At 48.4% G+C, this 27,862-nt stretch overlaps 1 protein-coding gene across 2 annotated transcripts in view; it reads left to right on the plus strand.

Moving 5' to 3' along the window:
* SLC37A1 (solute carrier family 37 member 1) overlaps nucleotides 1-27,862 on the plus strand; it is a gene marked incomplete at its 3' end in the record, with an annotated part of 46,232 nt that overhangs the window by 6,518 nt on the left and 11,852 nt on the right. For both annotated transcript variants that reach the window (XM_084873640.1, XM_084873641.1), the window contains exons 3-11: nucleotides 12,487-12,568; nucleotides 14,109-14,241; nucleotides 14,876-14,954; nucleotides 17,573-17,708; nucleotides 20,101-20,177; nucleotides 21,118-21,284; nucleotides 23,731-23,768; nucleotides 23,872-23,949; nucleotides 26,690-26,821. In XM_084873640.1, coding sequence (XP_084729766.1) covers nucleotides 12,487-12,568; nucleotides 14,109-14,241; nucleotides 14,876-14,954; nucleotides 17,573-17,708; nucleotides 20,101-20,177; nucleotides 21,118-21,284; nucleotides 23,731-23,768; nucleotides 23,872-23,949; nucleotides 26,690-26,821 — 922 coding nt within the window. The remainder of the gene's footprint in view (nucleotides 1-12,486; nucleotides 12,569-14,108; nucleotides 14,242-14,875; nucleotides 14,955-17,572; nucleotides 17,709-20,100; nucleotides 20,178-21,117; nucleotides 21,285-23,730; nucleotides 23,769-23,871; nucleotides 23,950-26,689; nucleotides 26,822-27,862) is intronic.

The following is a 27,862-nucleotide window of genomic DNA, read 5'->3' on the forward strand; positions in this document are numbered from 1 at the left end:
TAGCTTCCATTGCCCTAGGGGCAGTATCAGTGAAGAAGTTATTTTGGCATACGTCTGAGATTTTGCTACCTGTGGATGCTTCTAGTATTTTTATGGTTTCCCGTCTGATGTTTAAGTCCTGTATCCATTTTGAGTTTATCCTTGTGAATGGTGTAAGTTGGTGATCTAGTTTCATTCTTTTGCATGTGTCTTTCCAATTTTCCCAACACCATTTATTGAAGAGACTGTCTTGACTCCATTGTATATTCGTGCCTCCTTTGTCAAATATTAATTGAGCATAGTGATTTGGGTTGATATCTGGGTTCTCAATTCTATTCCATTGATCTATTTGTCTGTTCTTGTGCCAGTACCAGGCTGTTTTGAGAACAGTGGCTTTGTAGTATAGTTTGAAGTCTGGTATTGAGATCCCTCCTACTTTACTCTTCTTTCTCAGAATCGCTGTGGCTATTCGGGGTCTTTTATTGTTCCAAATGAACTTTTGGAGAGTTCTTTCTAGGTCAGTGAAATATGTCGTTGGTATTTTAATGGGGAGTGCATTGAACCTATAGATTGCTTTAGGAAGTATGGACATTTTGATGATGTTGATCCTACCAATCCATGAACATGGTATGTTCTTCCATCTCCTTACATCTTCCTCTATCTCTTTTTTCAGTGTCGTGTAGTTTTCCGCAAATAGGTCCTTTATTTCTTTAGTTAAATTTATTCCTAGGTATCTTAATTTTTTTGGTGCGATGGTGAATGGAATTGCTTTTTTAGCCTCTGTTTCTGTAGTTTCACTATTGGTGTATAGAAATGCCATGGATTTCTTGGCATTAATTTTATATCCTGCTACGTTGCCAAATTCATTTATTAAGTCAATTAGTTTTTTAATGGAGTCTTTTGGGTTTTTTATGTACAATATCATGTCATCTGCAAATAAGGATAACTTTACTTCTTCTTTTCCAATTTGGATGCCTTTTATTTCCTCCTCTTGTCTAATTGCAATGGCTAGTACTTCCAGAACTATGTCAAACAGGAGTGGCGAGAGTGGGCATCCCTGTCTTGTTCCTGTTCTTAGAGGGAATGGTTTTAGTTTTTGCCCATTGAGTATAATGTTGGCTGTGGGTTTATCATATATAGCTTTTATTATGTTGAGGTATGATCCTTGTACTCCCACTTTTTTAAGAGTTTTTAACAGGAAAGGGTGTTGGATTTTGTCAAATGCTTTTTCTGCGTCAATTGATATGACTATATGATTTTTATCTTTCAATTTGTTTATGTGATGTATCACGTTTATTGATTTGCGGATATTGTACCATCCTTGCATTCCTGGAATAAATCCTACTTGGTCATGGTGTATGATCTTTGTGATGTTCTTCTGGAGTCGATTTGCTAGAATTTTGTTGAGGATTTTGGCATCTATGTTCATGAGGGATATTGGCCTGTAATTTTCTTTCATTGAGTTGTCTTTATCTGGTTTTGGTATTAGGGTGATGTTGGCTTCATAGAAGGAGTTCGGAAGTGTTCCTTCCTCTTGGATTTTTTGGAATAGTCTGAGGAGGATAGGTTTTAGTTCTTCCTTGAATGTTTGGTAAAACTCTCCTGTGAAGCCATCTGGCCCTGGGCTTTTGTTTGCTGGAAGCTTTTTGATGACGGTTTCAATTTCTTCCCACGTCACTGGTCTATTGAGATTTTTAGATTCTTCCTGATTGAGTTTTGGCAGTTTGTATTTTTCTAGGAATATGTCCATTTCCTCCAGGTTGTTTAGTTTGTTGGAATAGAGTTGTTCGTAGTATTTTGTAACAATCTGTTGTATTTCGGTGGGGTCTGTTGTTATTTCACCTCTTTCATTTCTGATTTTGTTTATTTGGGTCCTCTCTCTTTGTTTCTTGGTTAGCCTGGCTAGAGGTCCATCAATCTTGTTTATCCTTTCGAAGAACCAGCTCTTGGTTTTGTTGATCTTATGTATTGTTTCTTTGGTCTCTATGTCATTTATCTGTGCTCTGATTTTTGTTATTTCCTTCCTTCTGCTTACACTGGGCTTTTCTTGTTGCTCTTTTTCTAACTCTTTGAGTTGTAGAGTTAGTTCATCTGTTACCATTTTTTCTAGTTTTTTGCAATAGGCTTGTAAGGATATGAACTTCCCTCTCAAAACTGCTTTTGCTGTGTCCCATAGATTTTGGATTGTTGTGTTTTCATTGTCATTTGTTGCCAGGATGTTTTTAATTTCTTCCTTGATTTCTCTGGTAACCCAGTCCTTGTTTAATAGCATGTTGTTTAGTCTCCATGTATTTGATTTCTTTGGATTATTTTTATTGTAATTAATTTCCAGTTTTATGCCACTATGGTCTGAGAAGATGCTTGATATGATTTCTATCTTCTTGAATTTGAATAGACTCTGCCTATGTCCCAAAATGTGGTCTATCTTTGAGAATGTCCCATGTGCACTTGAGAAGAATGTATATTCTGTGGCTTTGGGGTGGAATGTTCTAAAGATGTCAATTAATTCCATCTGGTCTAGTGAGTCGTTTAGGATTGATATTTCTTTGCTGCTTTTTTGTTTAGATGATTTGTCGAAGGGTGACAGTGGGGTATTAAAATCTCCTACTATGATTGTATTGCTATTAATCTCTCCCTTAATGTCCTCCAGCAGTTTTTTTATGTATTTGGGTGCTCCTGTATTGGGTGCATATATATTTACCAGGGTTATTTCTTCTTGTTGGATTGTACCCTTTAGTATTATGAAGTGACCTTCATTATCTCTTGTTATGTCCTTCACTCTGAGATCTAATTTGTCAGATATAAGTATTGCTACCCCAGCTTTTCTTTCCTTTCCATTTGCCTGGAAAACTTTTTTCCATCCCTTCACCCTCAGTCTGTGTGCATCTTTTTTTCTGAGGTGGGTTTCTTGTAGGCAACAGATGTAAGGGTCTTGTTTTCTTATCCAATCTGACACCCTATGTCTTTTGATTGGAGCATTTAATCCATTTACATTTAAGGTTATTATTGATAGGTACTCATTTGATGGCATTTTTATTCTATACCCATGTTCCTTCTTCAATTCCTATTTCTTTATTTTTACAGTAGACCCTTTAGCATTTCTTGCATTGCTGGTTTGGTGGAGATAAATTCCTTCAGTCTTTTTTTGTCTGTGAAGCTCCTGATTTCCCCTTCAATTTTGATTGATAGTCTTGCTGGGTACAGTATTCTTGGATTCAAACCCTTCCTTTGCATGACTTTGTATATTTCATCCCATTCCCTTCTGGCCTGATATGTTTCTGTTGAGAAATCAGTTGCTAGTCTGATGGGGGTTCCTTTGTAAGTAACTTTCTGTCTCTCTCTGGCTGCTTTTAAGATTCTTACTTTGTCGTTGTTGTTTGCCACTTTAATTATAATGTGCCTTGGCGTCTGTCTTCTGGGATTCATTTTGCTTGGGACTCTGCGAGCATCTTGGATTTGTGTGGGTTTTTTCTTCTCTATCTCAGGAAAGTTTTCTGTCATTATTTCTTGAAATACTTTTTCCACGTCTACCTCAGTTTCCTTTCCTTCTGGAACCCCTATTATTCGAATATTATTTTGTTTTGTAATGTCCCAAAGCTCCCGTAGGCTCTCCTCCTGCTTTTTAATCTTTTTTTCTAGAAGCTGCTCTAATTGGGTATTTTTTTCCATCTTGTCTTCTAGCTCACTGATGCGGTCTTCCGCTTCATCTAGTCTACTCTTGATGCTTTCTATTGAGTTCTTCATGGTAGCGATGTCATTTTTCATTTCTTCTTGGTTCTTCCTCAATTCCTGATGGTTCTTCCTCATTTCTTCTTGGTTATTGTCAAATTTCTCTTCCATTCTTTTTAGCCAACCAATAATCATTATTCTGAACTCTTGCTCTGGTAGGCTGCTTGCCTCTGGCTCGTTTACTTCCTTTTCTGGTGATGCCTGCTTTTCTTTCATTTGTGGGGTGTTTCTTTGTCTTCCCATGGTATCTCTTTTCAGGATGTCTGGTTATGTGGTGTTCTTTCTCTTGCGTTAATTTATAGGTGCAAAATACAACACTACCATGTACAACACGAGAGGCACTTAACAGGAATGTATTTACAATATTAATAACCTCTAATAAAGGTAACCCCTAGCGATAGGCAAATTAGGGTATAGGAGAGAAGGAAGGAAGGAAGGTAAAAATAAAATAAAGAAAAATTAAAAAAAAAAAAAAAAGTCAAAGAAGAAATAAAGTAATGACAAAATGAAGTTAGAAAACAGGGAGAAAAAGAAGAGAGAGAGAGAAAGAGAGAGAGAGAGAGAGAGAGAGAGAGAGAGAGAGAGAGAGAGAAGAAGCAAACTAAAAAAATGGGAAACAAACTATATATATGTGGAGAAAATTGCCATAGATCAACCACTGAGCCCAGCCAATGCCGGTAACAATACTTGGAGATTAATACAAACTACAATACAATATCCACTATTATTAAGTAAGGTTATGATATACAGAAGTCAAAGAAACAAACAAAAACAGAGGATTTAAAAAAAATTACAAAGCAACAATAACAACACTGGAATAAGCATAACAATTTCACTGAAAAGCACCAATATTCACAATAATCAACCTTCACTCAAACAATGAGAAAAGGATAGAAAGTAGAACCGTTTTTTTTTTTGTGTTTTTTTTAACTAGTTAATATAGTGCAGAGAGTGATATTTATACACTTGTATCAGGGGTTGGAACTTAGATCTATGAGTATAGTGAGAGCTTTAGCAGGGGGTATACAGAAAGAATAGAGGAAAAACTAAAGCCGGAAAGGGATAGGATAAACTGGAGACTAAAAGGTTAAAGTTTAGTAAGAGAGTGATGGGGTAAAGGTCGAATTGAGATAGGGTTGAATGATGCTATAGTAGAGATTAAAATAGAATGAAGGTTACTCCCAATGTAAAATAAAGACGAAGTAAAATGGTACTGGGGAGGAAAAGAAAAAGAAAAAAAAATTGCAAAATAGCAGTAGTAATAGTGAAGATAGAGATTGAAAAATGTAATAATTGAAAAGGTAAAATCAAGTAAGGAAAAAAGAAAAAAAATCGTTTCTGAAGTAAAAGATGTAAAAAATGAAAATTAAATAAAAAATGTAAAAAATGAAAATAAAATAAAGAATAGTATAATTAGCATAAAATTGTCCAGTAGAGTTCAATCACTTCCTCTGTTATTGTATTTGGTATGCCTGGTTCTTGGATCAGAGAGTCTTGCAGTTCCCAGCTTTCCACTGCACCTCAGTTTTGTAAGGTAGTCCTTAATTTTAGGCAGGCTATATCTTAGTTATTTGTGTCCATTTATTTATTTTTGATTAATTAAAAGAAAAAGAAAAAGAAAAAAGAAAAAAAAAAAAAAAAAAAAAAAAAAAAAAAAAAAAAAAAAGGCAGTTTGTAGTTCAGCCCTTAGGTGTCAGTGTTACTGGTTTGACCTCCCAGACTTTGGTTGCTCTGGCCCTCTTTCTCTCTGGGGGCGGGCCCTCGCAGCTCTCCCGGGCTACAATATAGGCGGGGCCACGGCCGCTCTGGGGGCGGGGCCTCGCGGCGCTCCGGGCCGCGGTGCTCTGGGCCGCTCTGGGGCCGGGGCCTCACAGCGCTCCTGGTGGCGCGCTCAGGGCCGCTCTGGGGGCGGGGCCTCGCGGCGCTCCGGGCCGCGGTGCTCTGGGCCGCACTGGGGCCGGGCCTCGCGGCGCTCCTGGTGGCGCGCTCAGGGCCGCTCTGGGGGCGGGGCCTCGCTGGAGCAATGGCGCTATCGCAGCCTGAACTCTCAGCCTAGCCACGCAAACTCTGACCTTTCTGTGGGTGGTTGAAGAGCTTCCTTGAATCCACCCGCTTGCTCCGATCGGGGCGCCACAGGTGCTCGATGGACTCCTCGGCTGTGGGTTTTCCAGGCCTCAGAGAAGCTGCTCCCTTCCTGGTAGGGTGGCGCCGCCTTTGCGCTGAGCCCGGAGCTCCGGGAGAAGTCGGGAGTGCTGGCCGCTTGGTCAGGAAAAATTGTCCAGCGGACACTTCCTTACCTTCCTAGAGTGATCCGCTGCCCCTTAGCTGCTAATCAACATTCCCTGAGCGACTCAGATGTTGCTTCTATCTGTTTTGGGACCGGGGTCAGAACAAGTCCGTCTGTTCGGTCCCTTTTTTTTTTTTTTTACGGTGAGTGCTACAGAGACAGAGCTTTAGTGAGCATGTGAATCGCCCCTGAACTTGTTAAAATGCAGATTCTGCCGCAGAGGTCCAGGTGGGCCTGAGAGTCTGCACCTCCCAGGGATGGTGCCATCAGTCCACTGACCACACTTCGGGTAGCAAAGGTGCAGAGTATTTGTCTCAGTTCTCTCCATCTCTGCCTCCAACTTGCTCCTTGACCTTGAAAAGTTATTTTTTAGCTGAGATTTAGCAACCCTAAAGAGGGTTTAACATTCCTACGAAGGACGCTTTTTATGTGTCTCTGCCCAGCACACCAGCCCCTTTCTAGCATCGCCTTGACTTCCGTTGGGGAACTGATGTTCATCCTGTGTGTGCAGTTGGGATAGGCAGGTGAGGCTCAGGACTTTCTGTCTCACGGCCACCAGTGGAGGCCCTCGAGGCCCGTTCCCAGGACCTTCCTCAAACAGCGCAGGTGCAGCAGGAGGCAGGGCGGAATCGGGGGTGGGAAAAAGGGGAGAGGGACTACAAGTCTCTCTCTTGGGCTTTGAATCTCGAGTACAGTGAACTAGGGCAGCTTTGAGGCCTGGGTTCCCCCTGCAAACCAATCTGAAGCACTGTTGTTTTTTGCTTCTGCGTGTGTGTGTGTGTGTGTGTGTGTGCGTGTAAAATGCTTTATGAACATTTGAGAGTAAGTTGCAGACATGTTGTTTTATTTCTAAATACATCAGCACATATTTCCTATAAACAAGACATTCTCATATAACTACACACAGAGATCAAAACCAGAAAATGTAACACTGATACAGTTCTAGCATCAAATCCAAAGTCCTTATTCACAATCCTGCCAGATGTCCAAGAATGTCTTTATAGCTTTCTTCCTGGCCCGGGATGCAGCCCAGGGCTGCATGCTGCATTTAGCTGTCCTGTAGATTTAATTCTCCTTTCAGCTGGACTGTTTCTTGGCCTTTCATTGTCGTTTATGACCTTGACATTTGCGAAGGCACAAGCCTTTTTTTTTTTTTTTAATAGGCTGTCTTTTGTTTGGTCTGTATCTAGTATTTTCTCCCGATTAGATTCAGATTTTGTCAAGAATAGCACAGAAGGGAAACAGCTGTTCACTGATGGTGAAGGAGTTAAAAATATGGACGAGGGGTGGGCAGTGGGGACTGAATGAACCATGTGGTATTGGATAGCAATTAAAGAAATTAAGAGGATTTGGTGAGAAAGCAGGGGAGAACTAGATATATATGCCTGTGTGTGTGTACGTGGTATGTGTATATGTGTTGCATGAGTGTGTGTGTGTGTGTGTGTGTGTGTGTGTGTGTGTGTAAAATGTCCTATCCCTGCCCACCAAGAGGCTCTGGGAACATCATAGCACTGAGCACGCCTGGTGCCAGATCTTGGTGTCTACCGTGTTTCCCGGAAAATAAGACATCCTCCGAAAATAAGACCTAGCTCATGGAAAGATAAGACATCCCTGAAAATAAGACCTAGAGCAACTTTGGGAGAAAAAGTTAATATAAGACACTGTCTTATTTTCGGGGAAACAGGGTATGTGCTTTTTCCCACGGAAGGAGCTGGGCATCTTTGGAGACTGGGCTGTGTCAGCACGGGGGCAGGGGAAGTAAGAGGAGCCAGGAATATGTCTGCGCCCGAAAATAAGGGTGTGCTTAAAAACAGGGGTTTTCACTGCCATGTCTGAGATGATTTGATATTTAAAATAAAGGATATTAATAATGGATGATAGCCCATTGAATACAATTGGAATCCAGTGAGTCCACGCGGCTATAATTCAATAAGTGGGTAAACGGGAGAAAGGAAAGCCCTTCCCCCATGGCAGATGGGCAGCTCCTAAGGAGGCGGGCGTGTCTGTAACCTGGACAACCAATCTGTTGTCCAGGTTACAGACATTAGCCAAGCTTAGTTTAGGTGAGGATCACCAAGGGACACACTGTCTTGGGGGAAAGTTGGAGGAAGAGCTTATTTACTTAATCTCCAAGTGTGTTCCCACAGAGTCCTTACTAGTTACTTAGATGGAAAGGTTACAGCTTCCCTAAGGGGGTCTGGCAGGCAGCCCCTTAACCAAGTGATCAGAGCTGACGTCGCCAGAGTCACGTGCCTCCCTGGGGTGCTGTGGAGAGGACTCAGCTGTGTGGTTTCATTGTTTCTAAGTTAAGGGCGTCTTTGGGCTAATTTCGGTGCCAAGTCAGCCTGTTCAGTGACTCTCATCTAAAGCATTTGTGTGTTCCTTATTTGCATATGATTGAGATAAATAACACTCAAAGGAGGAAGCACATTCTGCATTGAATCTTACCGCGGGGCGAGCTGCTCACAGCTGTGAGCATTTCTAAGGAAGCTTCGAAGGTGCACCTGTCCTGTGCCATCCTCATCACGATGGTCTTTTTTGCTAGAAACTTGGGATTAACCCACACACTCCCTCTGCAGTATCAGTAGATGCCGAGAATGCTAGAGTCAGGCATAACTGCACAAAGTAAGTGGGACACTGATGAATGAAGGATTCAATCAATCATTTTTAATTGTGTTTTTTTTTTAATATTCACAAGCCTAACTGTAACACAAAACACAGAAGCGGAGGACTGTATTCATGTCCTAGGGCTGCTGTAACGAAGTACAATGCACTGGGTGGCTTCAAACAACAGACACGTATTCTCACCGTTCTGGAGGCCACAAGTGTGAGATCAAGGTGTCAGAGGGCCCACAGCAGGCTCTGGGGAGGAGTCCTTCCCGCCGCCTCCAGCCTCTGGCGGTGGCTGGCAGTCCTCTGCACTCCTGTGCCTCTGTTGTCCCAGGGTCTTCCCCCATCTGACTCTGTGTTTTCACTTGGCTTTTATAAGGATGTCAATTACTGGACTTAGGATCTCATTGGATTTGAGGTCATCCATGAGTTAAGTATGACCTCATCTGCAAGACCATGTCCAAATAAAGCCAGGTTCTGAGTCTTAGGTGGGTATGAATTTAGGGGGGCAGTGTGCCACTCAGTACGAGAAGGATAAGAGAGAAACAAACATCACCCAGAATCCTTGCATGGCGAATGAGAAAGGAAGAAAGACAATGAAGGTAGAACCACAAAGTGGCAAAGGACTGAAGAGGGCCAGAACTTCAGCCCATAACCCATGATGATCCCACAGAAATAAAGAAGTTCTCAGAGGGAACCTGGCAGCCTGCTGGCTGGGTCACCAAGGTATTTCCCTCCCACCCAAAACTGAGCTGAAAACTCAGTTCAGCTGGAAACGGATGCTGCTCTCCTCTGTGGCCACGTGTTCCTGGAGCGGCCCTGGGCACTGCTCTGCCCGGCATCCCCCAATGAGCCCAGTCCTGGAACCACCTTTGTGCTGCCAGGCCCAGTTAGAGAAGGGGCAGGGGCCAGGGATGGAAGCGGAGGCTCAGGGAAGGGGGCAATGGCCCAAGGATTGCCAAAGGTTCCCATACCCTAGACATCTTGACTATCTGAGGACTCAGGTATATTCGGGTCCTAGGACTCTTTAGACTTTGTCTGAACATATGGAGGAGCTCTTCAGTTCTGGGTTATTTGTTCTATTTTATAAATATGGGAATATGTTTAATAAAAATAGAACATTTATAAATAGAAGACTCTGTGTGTGGGTAGAGAGCATGAACCCAAGGCCCATGTAAGTAGAGCTGCTTTCTCCCAGTCCTTCCTGGCTGGGTGGTTATGAACTTCAGATTCTCCTGGCAGGTCGCGCACCAGTCACCAGATTCTTCCTTCAGACTCAGATTTGGGAGGTAACGCATTCTGAGGACTTTTCCAAAATACTCCCGTGGGGACTGTCAAAGGGACCCCTGTACCCAAATGGGGACGGGTCAGGGTTCCCCATAGGCTGCACTCACCCTTGTCATTTACATCGAGCGTGGACATAAGTGGCCAGCGAACCTGCCTGTGGGCTGGACATTTGGGTATTGAGGGCTTACAGAGTTCCAGTGGCCTAGAACCTTCCTTTGCTGGCAATTTATGGCACATAGGAGCCTAGAGCTAGGTGGGATAACAGAGCTTCGGGCAAAGAACTGAGAGAATGTCATTACTGACCCAAACAGATGGTTTTCAGAAACACAAGGCTGGACTTCGGGACAACCTCACTGTACCTGCGTAGTCTTTGTCCGTTGGGATAAAACATGCACTCATTTTTTTTTATTTTACTTTTTTTTCTTTCTGGTCCTTGGCATGGGCTTGGAGAGTGAATCCTAGGAAAACCCTCAGTGTGTGTTGCCTTGATGACGAGGAGCACATGGGGGCATTTCGTTAGTCATTTTTGGAGTACGTATTTTCCGGCGTATAAGACGACTTTTGAAATGAAAAAAAGTCAACCGAAAATCGGGGGCAAAAGACCAAAATTGCACAAAAATTACCTGCAGATCTTGACGGCAAAGTAAGTCTTTTCTTTGAAGTGGGGGGTAGTCTTATACAGCGAATATAGGCCTAAACCTATGTTTTAACTGTAAAATTATGGGGTCATCTTATACGCCGGAAAATACGGTAGTTGCTGAGTGCTTTCCTCTCCCTAAGCACAGGTGTCCTGGCAGTTAAAGGTTCTAGTCCATTGGTCCCACCAACCTTTTTCCCCACCTGAAATGTGACCCTTTTTTAAAAAATCCAGAAATCTTTATTTGTCCCCTACTGGCCAAAGAGGCAGGATCTTTGTGTTATTGGAGGAAAGCTGCCCTTGAGGTGTCAATCACAGCTGTGGACAGAGCCTGGGGGAGGGTCCCAGCACCACCCAGGGCCAGTGGCCATGGCTCCTCTGTGGGCTGGGCCCTCCCCCCTCCCACCTCTTTCCTATCTCTGCCTCCTTTGTCCTGGGTAATTATCAATCCCAGCCATCACTCCACTTGAAAGTCACCTGCCTTTCCAGGCCAGAAGGAGGATGGGTTCTTCAGGGTGAGGGGCTGGGTCCTCACACAGAAGGACCTGCCCTCCTGGGGGGAGCCCCTGTCATCATCTCTTGCCAGTACTTCTTCCTCCTGATGTATCTTTCCCCTTAAGAAATGTTTTTCCATAATAGCATGGTTCAAATTTTCAGACTGGAATGAACTTCCATCTTCTTCTTAAAGTACCTTCTTTTCTTTAGACGCCCATGTATTTCAGCACTCTCCCTCCCCCCTCCCCCCTTTTCTCCTCCCTGCATGACTGCTTTTCTCATAAACCAGAAAGAGCAGCAGGGCTTTGGCCAGTATTTTTATGCATTGGCCTTATTCATAGCTTGTCAGCATCACTCGGTTTTTCTCATTGAGGTCAGTGAGATATTTGTGTCTCTGCCTTGCTTGTGTCCTTCGGAAAAGTTGCTTAGAAGCTAAAAAGTAAAAAATATGATTGTCAGTGCCCAGGATAGCAGCTTACAAGAAGCTTGCAGTTAATTTTGTTTCAGACTACAGAATCGTTCCTTTCTGTCTGCAAGTAAACATGTTCACCTTATGAGTCCCAGATTTCTCTTTGATTATAGTATTGTTTTTTGGGGGGTTTTTTGTTGGTGTTGTTAATCCTCACAAGGATATTTTTCCATTGATCTTTTAAAGAGAGAAGAAGAGAGAGGGAAAGACAGAGAAACATCAATGTGAGAAAAACACATTGCCTCCTTCACATGCCCCGACCAGGGCTTGGGCTGGGGAGGGGCCTGCAATCACCATACATGCTCTTGACCAGAATCAAAACCAGCACTCTTTGGTCTGCAGGCCAGTGCTCTATCCACTGAGCCAAACCAGCTAGGGCATTTATAGTGGGGGGTTTTTAAAATTAATGTTTAAATGGATTCAATTTGGACCGAGCAGAAGTCTCACTTTTAAAATATAATATTAAATAATAATACTAGAGGCCGGGTGCATGAAATTCATGCACTCAGGCAGATAGGGGGGGTCAGCCCGGCCTGCATCCTCTCACAGTCTGGGAGTCCTTGGGGGATGTCTGACTGATGGCTTAGGCCTGCTTTCTCCGGGGAGCAGGTCTAAGCCAGAGTTGGACATCCTTAGCACTGCCACAGAGGTGGAAGAGGTTCCCACCGCCGCCGCTACACTCACCAGCCATGAGCCTGGCTTCTGGTTGAGCAGCGCTCCCCGGGTGGGAGCACACTGACCACCAAGGGGCAGCTCCTGCATTGATGTCTGCCCCCTGGTGGTCAGTGTGCATCATAGCAACCAATTATTCCGCCATTAGGGTCAATCTGTATATTGGCCTTTTATTATATAGGATGATCAATAGGATTGATACTTGATAATGGCTGAATGAATAATATTCAGCATAAGACAATTTAAGAGTTATAGTGGCCACAAATTCCTCATGCAGCTCATGTTATTGGGCATCATTTCCTACACTGTTTTGTGTTTCAGGTATCGAACCTTCATTTTCATTTTGACATTTTTGCTGTATGCGAGTTTCCACTTATCTCGGAAGCCTATCAGCATAGTTAAGGTAAGAAATCATAGTTAAGGTAAGAAATCATAAGAAATCATAGTTAAGGTAAGAAATCAGAGATTACAGGCAGGATAGGAAACTTTCCTGCCTATAATCTCTATAAGGAACTCGTCACTTTAAGAGAAAACTATCAGGGGAGATTGGGGGGGTGGGGGTGGGGGGTAAATGGGGAAAATGGATTGTGTAGAAGCAAGGTATTTTGCAGCTTTGCTTTTAAGTTTCTCTTTTCTGAATTTAAAATGTTTTAGGAGTTATATTTTCGAAGGTAGTATACTCTTAGTAATATTGGTTGATAGTTTCAGAATCCTAAAGCTTAGTTCAATATTTATTCTTGTGTGAATTTTCTCTCCAAAACATCCAGTCCTAAATTGTTCCCTACTCGCTTCTACGATCATCACGCTTTGACCCTGAGTTGGGCTGTGGTGGTGGTTATTTGTTATTATTAGAACGCGGAGTTCCTGCTTGCATGATGGGCGGGAAGGAAGCTGTTAAACCATCATTTAACTAGACTTTGAGTAAAGAAGACTTGAGTAGATAATAGCCTACATAACAGCCAGTTAAACTTGACTTTGAGTAAAGAAGATGTTATAGCCCACATAATAGCCAGTCATAACTTGGGGAGGAGCAAGGTAATTTTCTGACCCTTGTTGGAATTCCATCATTTTGCCTATACATTGTCAACAGGCTTGTGTGGCATTTGACTCTTGCAAGAGGAACAAGGAAATTGTCCTTTGCCAAAGACAGCTCCTTACAGCTCCACTGCCCCTCCCTCACTTTCTCATCGTTGACGTGACACTGACCCAGCTGTAATTCTGTTGCTCTCTACAGCCTTTCCTCCACTCCCTGTCCATGGTCTGCCGAGGAAGGCTATTTGCCAGATAGTGAATTTGTAAAGCAGAATCCTTGGCTAGATTTTTAGGGCAGTGCCCTGGTGACGATGACACAACCACATGAGCACAGAGCGAATGAGTCCCATGTACCGTGCTCACCCAGAAAGTCATCGCCTGGCCGAGGTCTGGCCCGGAAGGCTCCTTGCGCCCGGCCATGGTAATCAAGGTCACCATGGAGTCATTTTCCTGCCCTTGAACATCATACATGGAAATAGAGTTCTACCATTGGAGCCCCTCTGTGTCAGGCTTATGTTTGCGGGAGGCATCCTCGCCATTGCATGGACCTGGTCCTCTTCTCTTGCATCGCCGCAGCGTTTAGCCCAGCCATACAGATCTAGCGAGATGAACCCATGGTCCACTCTGGGCAGTGGTCCAAGGAGGTGGCAGGCGGTCTGAGGATGCAGGCAGTCAGCATTCAGCTGCACAGCTGCTCTGAGCAGTCCTCTTTGGTGCCCTGGACATGCTGTGTTTGCTCTGTGTGCTCAGGAGTGGGGGCTGCGGGAGAGCCCGGGAAGCTGGACCCGCCCGCATTCTGTGGTCCCCAGCCAGAAGCCCTAGGAAGGCTGGTAAGAGGGGGTGCTGTTCTGACCCTGCACCCCTGCTGAATGCCCTTTCTCTCTGGCCTCTGCCCCCCGGGGATGTCCCAGAGTGAGCTCCACAAGTACTGCGCTGCTGGGAACGAGGCTGATGTCAGATTCAACAGCCAGAGCCAGAAAGCCAACGCCCGCCCCGCGCACCAGCTCCCGGACAATGAGACGGACTGCGGCTGGGCCCCGTTCGGTGAGTTCTCTGTTGCTGCAGGTCTGAGGTGGGCTGTCCCCTCAGGGAGGGTTCTTCCATGGCAGGCACTGGGGTACGCCAGCGTGGCCCACTCCTCCGGCCCCTCCAGCCTTGCTGACTGAGCAGCAGTGCCGTGTCCTCGAGGGTAACTGTGTCCAGAGAGCTGACCTTCCACAGTCCCACTCCCCCAGCCGCTGCCCTGTCACGGGGCCTGTGTGCAGAAGTGTGACCACCGGACAAAGATGCTCTTAGTGGGGAAATCTGCTGACCTCGGTGTGCATGTCCATCCTGTCAGAGTGGGAAGGTCAGGCGTGCAGAGCACAGACTGTGGGTGGAAGGGAGAGACCGCCGAGGCCTGGTGCGGGGCCGGCCGAGGCGGGTGCCGGAGGAAAAGAAGAGATCGATGCTCACCCTGAGCCAGGAGGGTTTGTCCACACAGACAGTGGCTGCCTAGTGGTTGTGTGGAATGTGGTGGCTGTGTTTCTGTTTGCCAAGCAGCCCACAGCACACACCCCCACGTTCTCCATCCTCCTCGGAGAGCAGAGGTCTGTGGCAGTAGCCCCGCTGGGGAGCGCGCACTGACGTTTGGTGACAGTAAGCACCGCTCACCTCCCCGCCGCTCTTCACCGTGCAGATCGGGACAACTACCAGCAGCTGCTCGGGGCCCTGGACTACTCTTTCCTGTGCGCGTACGCCATTGGCATGTACCTGAGGTAGGTCCGCTGGCCCCCTACACCAGTGGTCGGCAAACCACAGCTCACGAGCCACATGCGGCTCTTTGGACCCCTGAGTGTGGCTCTTCCAAAAAATAACACGGCCTGGGCGAGTCTATGTTGAAGAAGTGGCGTTAGAAGAAGTTTAAGTTTAAAAAGTTTGGCTCTCAGAAGAAATTTCTATCATTGTACTGTTGATATTTGGCTCTGTTGACTAATGAGTTTGCCGACCATTGCCTTACACCATTCCGTGCAGAACCTTCTCAGGTGTGTGCGATGACGAAGACAGTATGCGTGACACTAGGCCCCGCCTGCGTGCAGGCCCCTTACCTGTCCGTCTCTTCTCAGAGACCAGGACAGAGTGAGAGCCGGTGCGCTCCACTGGGCAGGGCGGACTCCACGATGCCTTCCTGGCCCTCGGGTTTTGGACACACGAGCCCTGCCCGGGGGTGTCACTTAGGAGCGAGACTGGGGGCTCCTCGCGGTGCGCAGTGCATCTTCACTCTGCTTCCAGGGCCGCCATCTGCTTCCGGATCCACATTACTCAGTCCACGGTTTGCCAAGTGTGAGCTGCCCGGTCCACCTGGGCACCCTGCTGGGCACACACAGGCTCCTCCCCTGAGCGCAGGGCCTTGCGGCGTGGTGGCCGGGATCTGAAGCCCAGCTCCACCGCCTGCTCTGCACAACGGGGGACATGGTAGTTCTCACCTCAGAGGACAGGGGGTGAATGCGTTAATACATGCAGGGCATTCGCACGGGGCCGGCACACGTGACTCCTACCCTGGGTTCTCCTTGATCCCATTCTTGAACTGACTAGGAAGGTGGTACGAGTCAGATGAGGAAAAGGACCTGTTGGGGACGGGTTAAATACTGGAATTATAGCCCTAACCAGTTTGGCTCAGTGGATAGAGCGTCAGCTTGCGACTCAAGTGTCCCAGGTTCGATTCCGATCAAGGGCATGTACCTAGGTTGTGGGCACATCCCCAGTGGGATGTGTGCAGGAGGCAGCTGATCGATGTTTCGCTCTCATCGCTGTTTCTAGCTCTCTATCCCTCTCCCTTCCTTTTTGTAAATAAAATAAAATAAAATAAAAATACTGGAATTGTGTCAGTCCAGCCGGGTTGGGGGAAATGCGCATAATAGGAAGGCCTTTAGCCCCAGAGGCTTTTGTCCGGAGTCTGGGATCTTTAGAGACTCAAGACTCTCGAGGATTCTGTCAATGGTGAGCCTCTTCCCTGGCGCCCACCAGATGTGGCATCACCAGGACCTGGTGGGTGGGCGGTGCCAGCCAGGCAGTTCCCTCTGGTAGAGGGTGGATTCCTTTCCTGTGTTTGCATATTGGCCCGGCAGGTGTGGGCAGCAGCGGACAGGGAAGCCCGAGCGAGTGGCACACGGAACAGGAGGATGTGTGCGCCTCCAGCTCCTCGGGCCGGGCGGCACCCAGGCCGCCAGCCTGTTCCGTCCTGAGGAATAATGTTTACTATTATAATAGTTTGCTATAAACTAATATTATAATAGTTTACTATAAACTAATGTTAATAATGTTTACTATAAACTAATGTTAATAATAAAGACTGCTCTCACTGGACACCAACAGCCTATAAAATAAAAGACCCCATGCTGGAGTATGCTTCTCTCAGTGACTAGGAAACAGCGCCTAAATGTTCCTCTCAGCCGGGAGTGATTTTGTCCCTGAGGAAACATAGAGCAGCATCTGGGGACATATTTCTTAAAGATGGCTGTCACGGCTGGAGAAAGGGTGCTCCTGGCCTCCCGTGGGCAGAGGCCAGCGTGCTGCTCACAGGCCACAGCACAGGGCACAGCCCTCACCACGGAGATCGCCCAGCCCCGGGTGGCAGCGTGCCGAGGTGAAGAAGCCTGGTTTAAATGCAGTGCTTCCGTTGTTGCTTAGTTACCGGCCGAGACCCTTTCCCCGGCCGCTGGCCAATGAGTGTGACCACGAGAGTCTGACCACCAGAGTCACTGCAGCGGGGAGTGCCCTGCTCCCTGGCACGGCCTCTCAGTGCCACCTCGGCACGCGGACCGTGTGGCACAGCAGACACAGGTAGATTGGCGGGGGCCTTCCTGGCCAGCTCCAGCCTGGCGGGTGTCAGCAGGTGAGCGTGGCCTCTAGAGGCGGGTAAACATGGAATGGTGTCCCTTCCAGCTGCCTCTTCGGTGACTAAACAGCAGCTCCAGTCCGAGAGGCTTGCTCATGGTCATTCCTTTTTATGGTGTTTGCCTGCAGTTTGACAGTTGGAATTTTAACTGGATGTTGTTTATATAAAAGCAGAATTAACTAGCCGGATACGCTTGGGTTGTTTTTTATAAATGGCCGCCATCCTGAGTGTAAGCCATGGTGTTTGATGTTTATTATTTGACAGTTAGTGACTCTCACTAGGAATAAAGAGTCTTAAAGGATGTTTCCATGACCAGTTTCTGGCTAATAAGCACCCCACTGGGAGGTCATTGTGATTAAAACTTCTTGGAAGCAGCTGTGCTCTGGAGTTCTAACAGCTCCGAGAACAGCCGGGCAGCATCCGGAAGGAGGTTGCTGGGCCATTTGCACTGTGGGTGTGTTTGTTTTCTCATGCTTGTCTCTCTTTTCTTCCCCTCAGCGGCATAATAGGGGAGCGCCTGCCAATTCGGTATTACCTAACCTTCGGAATGCTGGCCAGCGGCATCTTTACTGCCCTGTTTGGCTTAGGGTATTTCTACAATATCCACAGTTTTGGATTCTACGTGGTAACTCAGGTAAGGTCTGGGCCCATGGTTCACCACGCGTGGGGTTGCCCTGATGAGCTGGACAGCATGTTCATGTCGTAGGTCCCTCACTCCCTCCACCAGGAGAGAAGATGGCAGGGGGGGAATCAGGATGGGGGGCATAGCAGACCTGTAGCCTGTCTGACATCAGGGTCAGTGCTGACATGTAAGGTCTCTCTTCTATCTTCTCTGAAATTCCAGCATCCATGCAGTTTTCCTTAAGTTTCAAGAGTTGCTTTTAAAAAAAAAAAAAAATCCTTTTTTATTGATTTCAGAGAGGAAGGGAGAGGGAGAGAGATAGAAACATCAGGGATAAAAGAGAATCATTGATCGGCTGCCTCCTGCACACCCCATCCTGGGGACCAAGCCTGCAACCCAGGCAGGTGTCTGACCTAGAACACTTTAGTCTAGGAAGTAAAATGAACTCCACATGAGTTCCTGGTTCATAGGTCAATGCTCAACCATTGAGCCACACAGGCGGGGCAGGTGTTCTAGGGAATTCTATCTGTCCACACCCCAGCAGGGAATCAAAGCAGGAGCCCTCTGCCCTCATCTGGATGAGTTTAGATGTTCTATCTTGTGACAGATCATACCAGTCAGGAGTCAGAGGGGCATGGGGTGCAGCGAGAGCAGGAGGAAGGGAGGAGGTGGGCGTCATTGACGACGGGACAGGGTTGGAGGTGGTCAGTGGGAGGAGAGAGCCTAAGGGTGCTCACAGCAGGTGACGCAGAGACAGGCCTGTGGCTCTGCCCTCCCAGCTGGGCCCAGCCCTTCCTGAAAAACTTGGCCACTGCCCATCTCAACGTTCTTGAGAATAAATATTTACTGGAAATGGAAAATGACTTAAAATAATGAGTTCAACTTCTGAAGCTCTCCAGATAGTCTAGTGGTGTTATAAGATCATCAAAGCAAATTAAACATGGTTTACCTTTAAAAAGGTTGCCACAAGACCTTGAAAAAATTTGACTGTTTTAATTACAAAAGCAAGTTACACTTTGTAGTAATATTTAAAATTAGGAGGAAGAAAAAAAAATCCGCAGTTCCAGCACATTGCTGGAGGGAAGGCCACGCCTGGCTGGCCCTGAGGCTGGCCCAGCGAGCAGCCCAATGGCTCCTGCAGAGCTGGTTGTCCAGTGGCCATTGGAGGAGGCGCAAGGCTGGACCTGGTTTCATGTCGTCCTGTAAAGTTGCCCCTGACACTCCTGAAACTAAAGTGAGCCTATCCACCAGTGTCCTTGCTAAGTCCCTTTAAAAAATAATAATAATAATAAATTTAAAAAATAAAAATAAAATAAAATAAAATAAAAATAAAAATAAAATATATATATGCGCAACCATTACGACCAGAACAACTGGTCACTATGACATGCACTGACCACCAGGGGGCAGACACTCAATGCAGGAGCTGCCCCCTAGTGGTCAGTGTCCTCCCACAGCCTACCTCCCCTGGCCAGCAGGCCCCGATTGGTACACCGCCCACCTACCATGGTGGCAGCGCAGCAGCAAGGGAAGGAGGAGGGGGAGAGTGGGGAACCGCATGGTGGTGGGGCGCTGATGATGGTGGTGTCCATTCCTCCCATACCTGGCCCGGTGACTGTTGCCTCCTAACCCCACCGGGACCTTTGGGCCCCAATCAGCCTGGTCCTGATCGGCCCTGATTGCCATCCAGTCCTAGGGACCCCATCCATGCACGAATTCCATGACCGGGCCTCTAATATATATACATACAAAGGAGAGAGAGAAACATCATGCCCCTACTTGGGTTCAAGCCCGCAACCTGGGCATGTGCCCTGCCTGGAATCGAACTGTGACCTCGATTCATAGGTCGATGCTACTCAACCTCTAAGCCACACTGGCCAGGCGCTAAGTCCCTTCTTGACATGTAAACTCAGGGTATTCTTAAAAACGGAAGAAATGCTTTCTTTAGGCTTTAGATCCAAGTTAATCTCAGTTCAGAGTATCATTAACAACAGTACCTTCTTCACAGCATAACAAGTGAAAGCATGCAATTTGCAAGCCACATTTACAGTACAATCACATTTCTAGGAAAAGAACAGTTTTTTCTCTTATAAAATTTAGATTAGACAGCGATTGAACCCCTTGGCCCAGGCTGTTACTAAGTAGTTCATCTTCTAGCCACAGATTTCTTTTTCTTCCTTTTCCCCACTTCTAAAATGTTCGCCATAGGCGTGTGTTAGATTTGCAATTACATATATAGATTAAAATGTTTGGCTCTCGGGGCTCACATCAGATAGGGTCTGACCCCCTTCTTTTGTGGGGGTCCCAGCTGTGCTCCCACACTGGCGGAGAAGAGGCAGCATCTGTGAGCCCCCCTGCAGCAGTGTTCCCCTCGCGCTGAGCCGCCCTTCCCCCTCTGTCACAGATCATCAACGGGCTGGTGCAGACCACCGGCTGGCCCAGCGTCGTCACCTGCCTCAGCAACTGGTTCGGAAAAGGAAGGTGAGACCTTGTCAGTGTGTGATTGTCTAACCCCTGCTGCACGCCTGGCACTAAAGCAAAACGCCATGGAGTGGCAGCTGTCATAGAAATACCATTGAGTGGCAGCTGTCATAGAGCAATGAAAGGTTTTAGAAAGGAAGGTGTTTCCAGCAGCATTGTTTTGTAAAAGATTTGTTTTTGTTTTTTAAAGACTTTCTTTTCAGTTTTTCTTTAGATTTATTGTAAGGGGAACACTTTAGTCTAGGAAATAAAATGATTGAAACTTCTGGGCCCAGAGGTTCTGAAATGCAGGTGACCTTTGTCCCAGGAGATGCGCCCCCTGCTGTGGGCGGGGCGGGTCTGTGTCCTCCTGCAAAGCTGGCCAGCAGCCCAGCCTTTTCCGCCCTGGGGACCAGGGAGGCGTGCAGAGGGTGGACCCTGCCTCAGGCCACATTGAAAATAAGACTAAGGCACATGGAAGCGGGACAGGTCCAGATGCCACAGTAATGCTGTGTGACCCACAGCCCCTGCCAGGGCCAGGGTGAGGGAGGTGGGTGATACTGAAAATGGAGAACGGGAACAGGAAGCCAGCTCCCTGAGCCTCATTTAGCCACTCCATCCACTGGGCCAGCGGAAACTCATGCTAATGGGCTAGTTCATCAAATGATTGGACTTAGTCCGCAGAGGCACCTGTTTAAATTTGGGGACCTCCAAGAACTTCAGGAAAAGGCCTCATTCCTCTATTAAACATAAATAAAGAGGCCCTGAGCGAGACGTGTATACACACCTGTGTCTCCGAGGGGAGAGGAAGCCCCGTCCTCTGCAAGCACCCCGCCCCGCGCCCAGCAGCTCCCGCACCGCCTCCGGCTCGGCCAGCTCTCCCGCGTGGCGCAGGGCCGTGTCCCCACAGCGGCCCCGTGAGCCTCTGGACATCACGTGCTGCCTTGTGTCTGTGTTGCAGGCGAGGTTTGATCATGGGGGTCTGGAACTCCCACACCTCCGTGGGCAACATCCTGGGGTCCTTGATTGCCGGCTACTGGGTGTCCACGTGCTGGGGCCTGTCCTTCATCGTGCCTGGGGCCATCGTGGCGGCCATGGGGGTCGTGTGCTTCCTCTTCCTCATCGAGCGTGAGTACCCGTGCCTGAGCGACCGCCACCCCGGAGTGTTTGTGAGCGGGCTGTTGCGTAGTTCTGTGCAGGCGTGTGGCGGCCCTGGCTCCCCCCCCCCCCCGCCCCATCAGGTAGACTCCTCCTTCCGGTGCCGCCTTCCCCGTTAGCTGTTTCCCTCCTGGTCATGCTGGACTTTCTGCCGTTTCCTGATTTCTGGAGTAATAGGTTGAAATTCCTTCCTCCGATCCCCCAGCCCTGCAGCGTCAGGCACGCAGGGTTCTCCTTGTGTCCGGGAGTCTCGCCACTTCCTGGGGCCTGCCACACTGCTCACCGCCGGGGGTGAGGTGCCCGGCCCGGCACCTGCTCACCCGGACCTTGTTTGCTCTCTGATACGGTCTATCTGGGACAGCGTTGTAAACCATGACACAGCCTATGACCATGTATCTTACTTGGGTGAAGAGCGTTCCATTCTAGATTCAGTTACAAGCTCGTTTGAATTGAATTTCAAATTGGTTTTTAAAATAGAGGCCCCGCAGGACAAAGGCTCTCAGATGTGCCAGCTGCGGAGAAGCTGGTGCTGCTGGAGGCCAGGGCGCTCAGGTCGCACACGCCTTCCCTGGGCCCGCGTGTCCCCGAGTTCTGGGAAAGGTCAGCCGTGCCATCTGTTTTCCTCCAGGTGGGGCCCTGCCACCTGGCTCTCCCGGTGTGCTTCACGCATTAGTCACCCGAGAGCCAGGCCCTTCCTCTTCGCCAGCGCAAGGTTCCTGGATGCAGTGCGTTGTGCTGCCCGAGGTCTGGAGTCCACCATGACTTATTCTCTTCCTTAACTGATAAGAGCTGGCTCTGAGGAGGGGGGCGTGTGGCCGTGGGCGGGAGCTTGCTGACCTGGCCTGGGATCCAAGTGCCAATTCCCTCGTAGGTCCATCAGCGGCCAGCCAGGGCAGGATTTCCAAGAATAGGAAGCGTTGGTTTGGTCTTTAGTAATCAAATGAATGAGAGCCTCCTTCCCACTGAGCCACCGCTCCTGCGGCTCCTGCCGCTCCTGCCGCTCCTGCAGCTCCTGCTGGTGTGGGGCTAGGGAGGGAGGGGCGATGCTGAGATTCTGAACAGAGGGCTTTCCTGGAACTGCCCTCCCATCATCCCCGTCACCTCCTGTCAGCTTCCTCTGATCCAGGGGTCCCCCTGCTGGCTTCCCGCTTCGTACTGTGGTGACCTTGGGGCTCTGTTTCTCCTCCTGGGTCCACTCTTGGGGCAGAAAGGCCACGAAAGGCCATGCCTGGAGCTGTCCTATGAGATCTTACCCATGTGGGGGGGCAGGTGAGCGCATCCGGACCTGCACCTGTGCCTTTGGCTTCCCTGGTCCTCCTCACCGGCAAGCCAGCTCTGACGGGGTGTCACCTTCTGTGTCACACGGGAGGGAACTCAGCTGTGGGAACATAGAGCCCTTTAGCTCAGTGTGTTTCGAGGCAATTAAGCTGTTTCACCAAAAGTTATTAAAAGACCAGCCTTCCGCCGAAACCGGTTTGGCTCAGTGGGTAGAGCGTCGGTCTGCGGACTGAAAGGTCCCAGGTTCGATTCCGGTCAAGGGCATGTACATTGGTTGCTGGCATATCCCCAGTAGGGGGTGTGCAAGAGGCAGCTGGTCAATGTTACTCTCTCATCGATGTTTCTAACTCTCTATCCCTCTCCCTTCCTCTCTATAAAAAATCAATAAAATATATTTTAATAAATAAATAAATAAATAAATAAATAAATAAATAAAAGACCAGCCTTCCGGGTGTGGGGAGGGAACAGGGCTGATGAGAGGCAGCCTCTGGACTCTGAAGAGTGAGTTTACTTCCCTCGCGCCTCCCGGCTGTGCTGGCCACCGGTGCCCACTGCACCAGAGCCATTCCCCAACTACAGGAGGGAAAAGCCCAGCTCCCAGTCTGTTCCTCTTTCCGGTGGCCGGCCTCCTGGCGTTCAGATACCAGGCGCTTTCTTGTACATCGAGGTGGATGTGGGTCCCCACTAATTTCCATTTCTAATTCACTCCATGGCACTAAGCAACTCATCACCAATGTCACCTGTACCCTTCTATGCTGAAAAGCTTTTCCTGTTCTTACATTTCCTCCCGGAACTCCTCCTTCAGACACACTTCACATGCCTGTGGCCGCGGTATGCATGTGCCGGCGTGTCTGGGTGTCCCATGTGGCTTGTTCTCCATACTGGGCAGCAGGCTCCATGCTCCCGCCACTCGCATTTGTTGGTGGCGGGGGGAGGGCAGGGGCTATGGGTTCCCTGTGGGGTGGCTGCCGCCCTGTGGCCTCCCCCCACCAGGCATGCTGCCTCGGGCCTTGTCTTTTTTCTGAAATCGCTGCTGACTGAGTACAAGTGTCAGGTGGGTCTTGTTTTGGTTTAGTGTTTGTGTTGGAGGACATGCCCGGCCCCGGGTTCACACATGACTGTATGTTTGGTTTTTCAGATCCGAAGGACATCGCCTGCTCGACCACCCTGGTGGCGGTAAGGACTCGCTCTCTGCTTTTCGTGTCCCCGCGCCAGTGACGTGAGGTGTGGTTTCTGGCTATGGGTTCAGTCATTGCTCTAACTAATGTTTTCCTCCCAGCACGCAAAGAGCTATGAGAATGGCGTGCACAGGTTTCGCCTGCAGAAGCAAGCCCTGCCTGACGAGAAGAAGCTGCTGGTGAGTCTTCCCTGAGCCGCTCAGCAGGCGGTCAGACACGCTGCCTCGGGGACCCGTCCGGGACATCCAGGTCCTTACAAAACCGGGTCTCAAATTGGTCCTTGTTAGATTTCTCTGGGTAACAGGCTAAGCTTACTTTACATTTTTAAAATCAAATTTGAAAGTCGTTCTTTCGTCCAGCAAGTGTTTGCAGCATCCCGTGAGGCGGGCACTGCTCCAGGTCAGGCTGTGCCGTGGGCATCAGTGACACATCTCGCTCCTGTGGAACTCCCATTTTGGGCTGCAGAGAGGGGAGACAGCACCAGCTAAATGCCAGGAAGACGGAGAGCAGGGAGAGGAGCAAGCTCTCAGGCGTCTCTCCTCGTAAGGGCACTAATCCCCTCCAGAGGGCTCCCCTCCTGACCAAAGGCCCACCTCCAAATACCGTGACATCAGAAACTGGGGTTTAACACAAGAATTTGGGAGGAGCACAAATATTTGGTCCACAGCATCAGGTCTTAATCGATGTCCAAATGGCTCAATATCTCTCCGATTGCTTTATCAAACTGACATCCTGGTTCATAGAGCGATGCTCAACCTCTGGGTCATGCCCACTGGGCCCTCTCCAACTGTGATTGAAGACTTGACTTTGCCCTTGACCTCAGGCCTGTGTTCTGGTGCAGCTCCTCACCATTAAAGCCGGCCATGTCTTCTGAATAAATGTCGTTCCTTCCTCTCCTGGTCCTTCTACTGAAGTCTGTTTACTAGCTGTCACCAAAGGGACAGTTACCTAGTTAGAGGCCCGGCCGCACCACAGGCGGACTCAGGGCGGACGCTACCAGGCGGTTGTTGGCCCTTCAGAGGGGTCTCTGAGCACTCACCGGGCTGCAGGAAGAGCTCACACACTGCAGGTGGCTCTTGGTGGGCAGGCAGGGTGACCCACAAGTTCAGCAGGAAAACCTGGCGTCCTCTTTCCCAGAGGGACCCGGCTCAGGCCCACAGGACCTCAGCGTGGAGTGTTCCTCAGCCCCCATCATGACTACCTTTCCTTCAGCCCTGCCTGCTTAGTGTTTGTAAACTCGTGGAGTTCTGCAGTTCTCAGCCGGGAACTTGGGCCTCCCGGGGCCTGCTCCAAGGACCCCTGTAATTGTCTGGGTGCACCCTGCGCCCCGGACTGGCTCAGAGCCCAGGAGACCCAGGGCTCAGCCAGGGTTGAGAACTGTGACTTAGTCTCCTGACCTGGACAGCTAGCATAATTCATGAGAGAAAAGTTGATTTCCAAACTCAAGTGGCAGTTCTTCATGTTCATGTATGTCATCGTCATGCTAAAGCATCACATGTGCGGTGAACGTAGCCATGTTTACCCAAAGGCCAGTCCCCTGTGCCATGTCTGCCAGCAAGTCACTTCCCGGCTCTCGGGATGGCACCCTGCTGCCCACGCGAGCTGCTGGGCTGAGCCCACGTTGCAGCTGTGGCTGTCGCCCGCCCCCAGTTGTCCCAATAGCTGTTTTTCTCTGGGAGAGAATTCTAAGTATGGAGAGACAGATATCGCAGTGCATTGTCATCTCCTTTTGTTTTGTTCTTAATAAATTGCATTTGTAATCCAGCTGGCATAGGCTGTAGTGAGATAAGTACTTACAGGCTGTTTTGTTCTGTGGGAAGTCTGAAATACAGAGAAACATTCTAAGTCCTTGAACTTCATAGTTTAGGCGTGAGCAACAGTTTCAGGCCATCTTGCTCACACTTGGAACCCCAACCCCCCTTGGGAACCACTGTTCTTTACTTTAACAGTGCTAACTTGTCCTTTAGCAATGTCCAGAACCAAAATTTACAAAATATCAGAATTGGTTTATGCATCTTGAAATAATGTTGGTTCTGATTATGTACATCCATTGTGGGCTCCTTAAAAAAATGCAGGATCATAGAAAGCATTTATTTTCATAAAAATTGCATGTAATTTCACCACTTGGTGATAATCATTGCCGGGTTAGAATTTAGCTTCTTTCTATGATACATCGCATAGTTACCTTGTTATATCTGTACACTAGAGGCCCGGTGCATGAAATTCATGCACAGGTAGGGTCCATAGGCCTGGCCAGTGATCAGGGCCGATAGGGGCCTTCTGGCTGCTGGCTGGGGCCTTCCTTCTAACTGCCATCCAGGGCTTCCCTTCCCGGGCTGCTGGCTGCCGACCAGGGCCTTTCTTCGTTCCACCCTGCCCCCTGGTGGTCAGTGCACATCATAGCGAGCAATCAAACTCCTGGTCTCCCGGTCAAACCTCTGAGGGGACACTTTTCATATTGGCCTTTTATATATATATGGATATGCACACATATATAAATATTTATAATATATGTATATATTCCTTGAAATCATGATAAAATACAATTTTGAGTATTACCATGTCATTAAAATCTAACTTTTTTTTTTATAACTACAAGATATATTATTACTATGGATGGACTTTACCAATTTTCCTCAATGGTGGTTGACATTCATTTTATTGGATAAGTAGTTTTTCATCATCCAAATTATTTTTCACAAATAGATTTCTAGACTGGCTGGGTCAGAGGGTTTTGCATGTTTAGTTGGTACTTCCTAAAAATGCGGGAAGCTAATGATTCTAAGCGATGACTGCGGTGAGAATGTTCTAGATGCCCCGAGGCTCTCAGGGGAGCCCTTAGGCATCAGGGACCCTGGCCTCCCTTCGACCGGAGGCATGACAGCCTCTTCTTTCTCTTTCCCATGGGCTCACCTTCAGGACCCAGAGGTGCAGTGCCTGCTGCTGTCAGACGGGAAGCGTGCTGTCCATCAGAACCACGTGGTCACCCTCCCGGCCGAGGGCGGGGGCAGCATGGCCGCCATCAGCTTCACCGGGGCCTTGAAAATCCCTGTAAGTACTGGCATGGGGAGAGTTTCCAAAGGCGGCGTCGGTGCATATGGCAGATGAACTGGCCTGTTGATAACTGAGCTTAGCAAAGGCACCTGTGATCAGCAATGCACAGGCCAGAGCCTCAGCAGGCCCATTCACGGGCAGCCCGGCCCTGAGCAGGGGCTGCAGTGTCTGTCTGCCTCACACTGTGTTTTAAAGAGTTTTTAAACTAGTTGTCTCCACTTAGAAATTCAGAAATGTCATAGACACACAGGCCTCTCATCTTCCCTTGTAAACCCGAGTCTCTGGCCCCACTGGGCCTCCATACCCTGTGTCACTCCCTCCCTCCCAGCCGCCTGCTGGCCCCTGAGGACCTGCCGTGGCCCCTGGGAGGCGCTGGCCTGCGTTCTGCTCTTTGGGATGGGCCCGCTCCACTTTCTTCACCCATGAAAGTGCTTTAGGAGCCCAGACCTGGTCTCACTGACCGTGTTCTACCAGGAAGGAGGGTGAGGGGTGCAGACAGAAGCTGATGGGCCACAGAACCAGGCTTGTTCTTTGTTTAAAGCTGAGGAGAGATATTGTATATTTAATAGATGTATATTTTAAATATAGGCATAATTCAGTCAAGGGCGCTGCAGCCCAGCCTGGCCGCCCGCCATTGAAAGAGAGAGAGCTCTGGGCTGGCCTGCAGAAAACACTGGTTTTAAATAGGAGTTTATTTTAAAAAGTGTCTTGTTAACAACTAGTAACATTTCTGTTGTACCTATTGTGCAGCGCCCAAATACTTTTACTGAAAGAGATGTACACACTAGTTAAGAAATGCAAATGGGTTTGAACAGAGAGCAGGCTGAGAGCCCTGGCCTCGGAGGAGCTGGGTGTCCCGGCAAGTGTCAGCCACTCGGAGCCCCCACTCCCTCATCATCACTCGGCAGAGTGTGATGCTTACTGCTGTTCAAGATTGAAGGAGCACAATGCCAGCTACACAGTGAGGGTGCAGTAAGTCACACACACCCCCTCCGGCTGGGGTATCCCCTGTGCTCCCAGCACTGAGCTCCTGGACGA

This window comes from Pipistrellus hanaki (assembly GCF_964339955.1).
Source record: "Pipistrellus hanaki genome assembly, chromosome: 2".
In the NCBI taxonomy this organism is placed as follows: domain Eukaryota; kingdom Metazoa; phylum Chordata; class Mammalia; order Chiroptera; family Vespertilionidae; genus Pipistrellus; species Pipistrellus hanaki.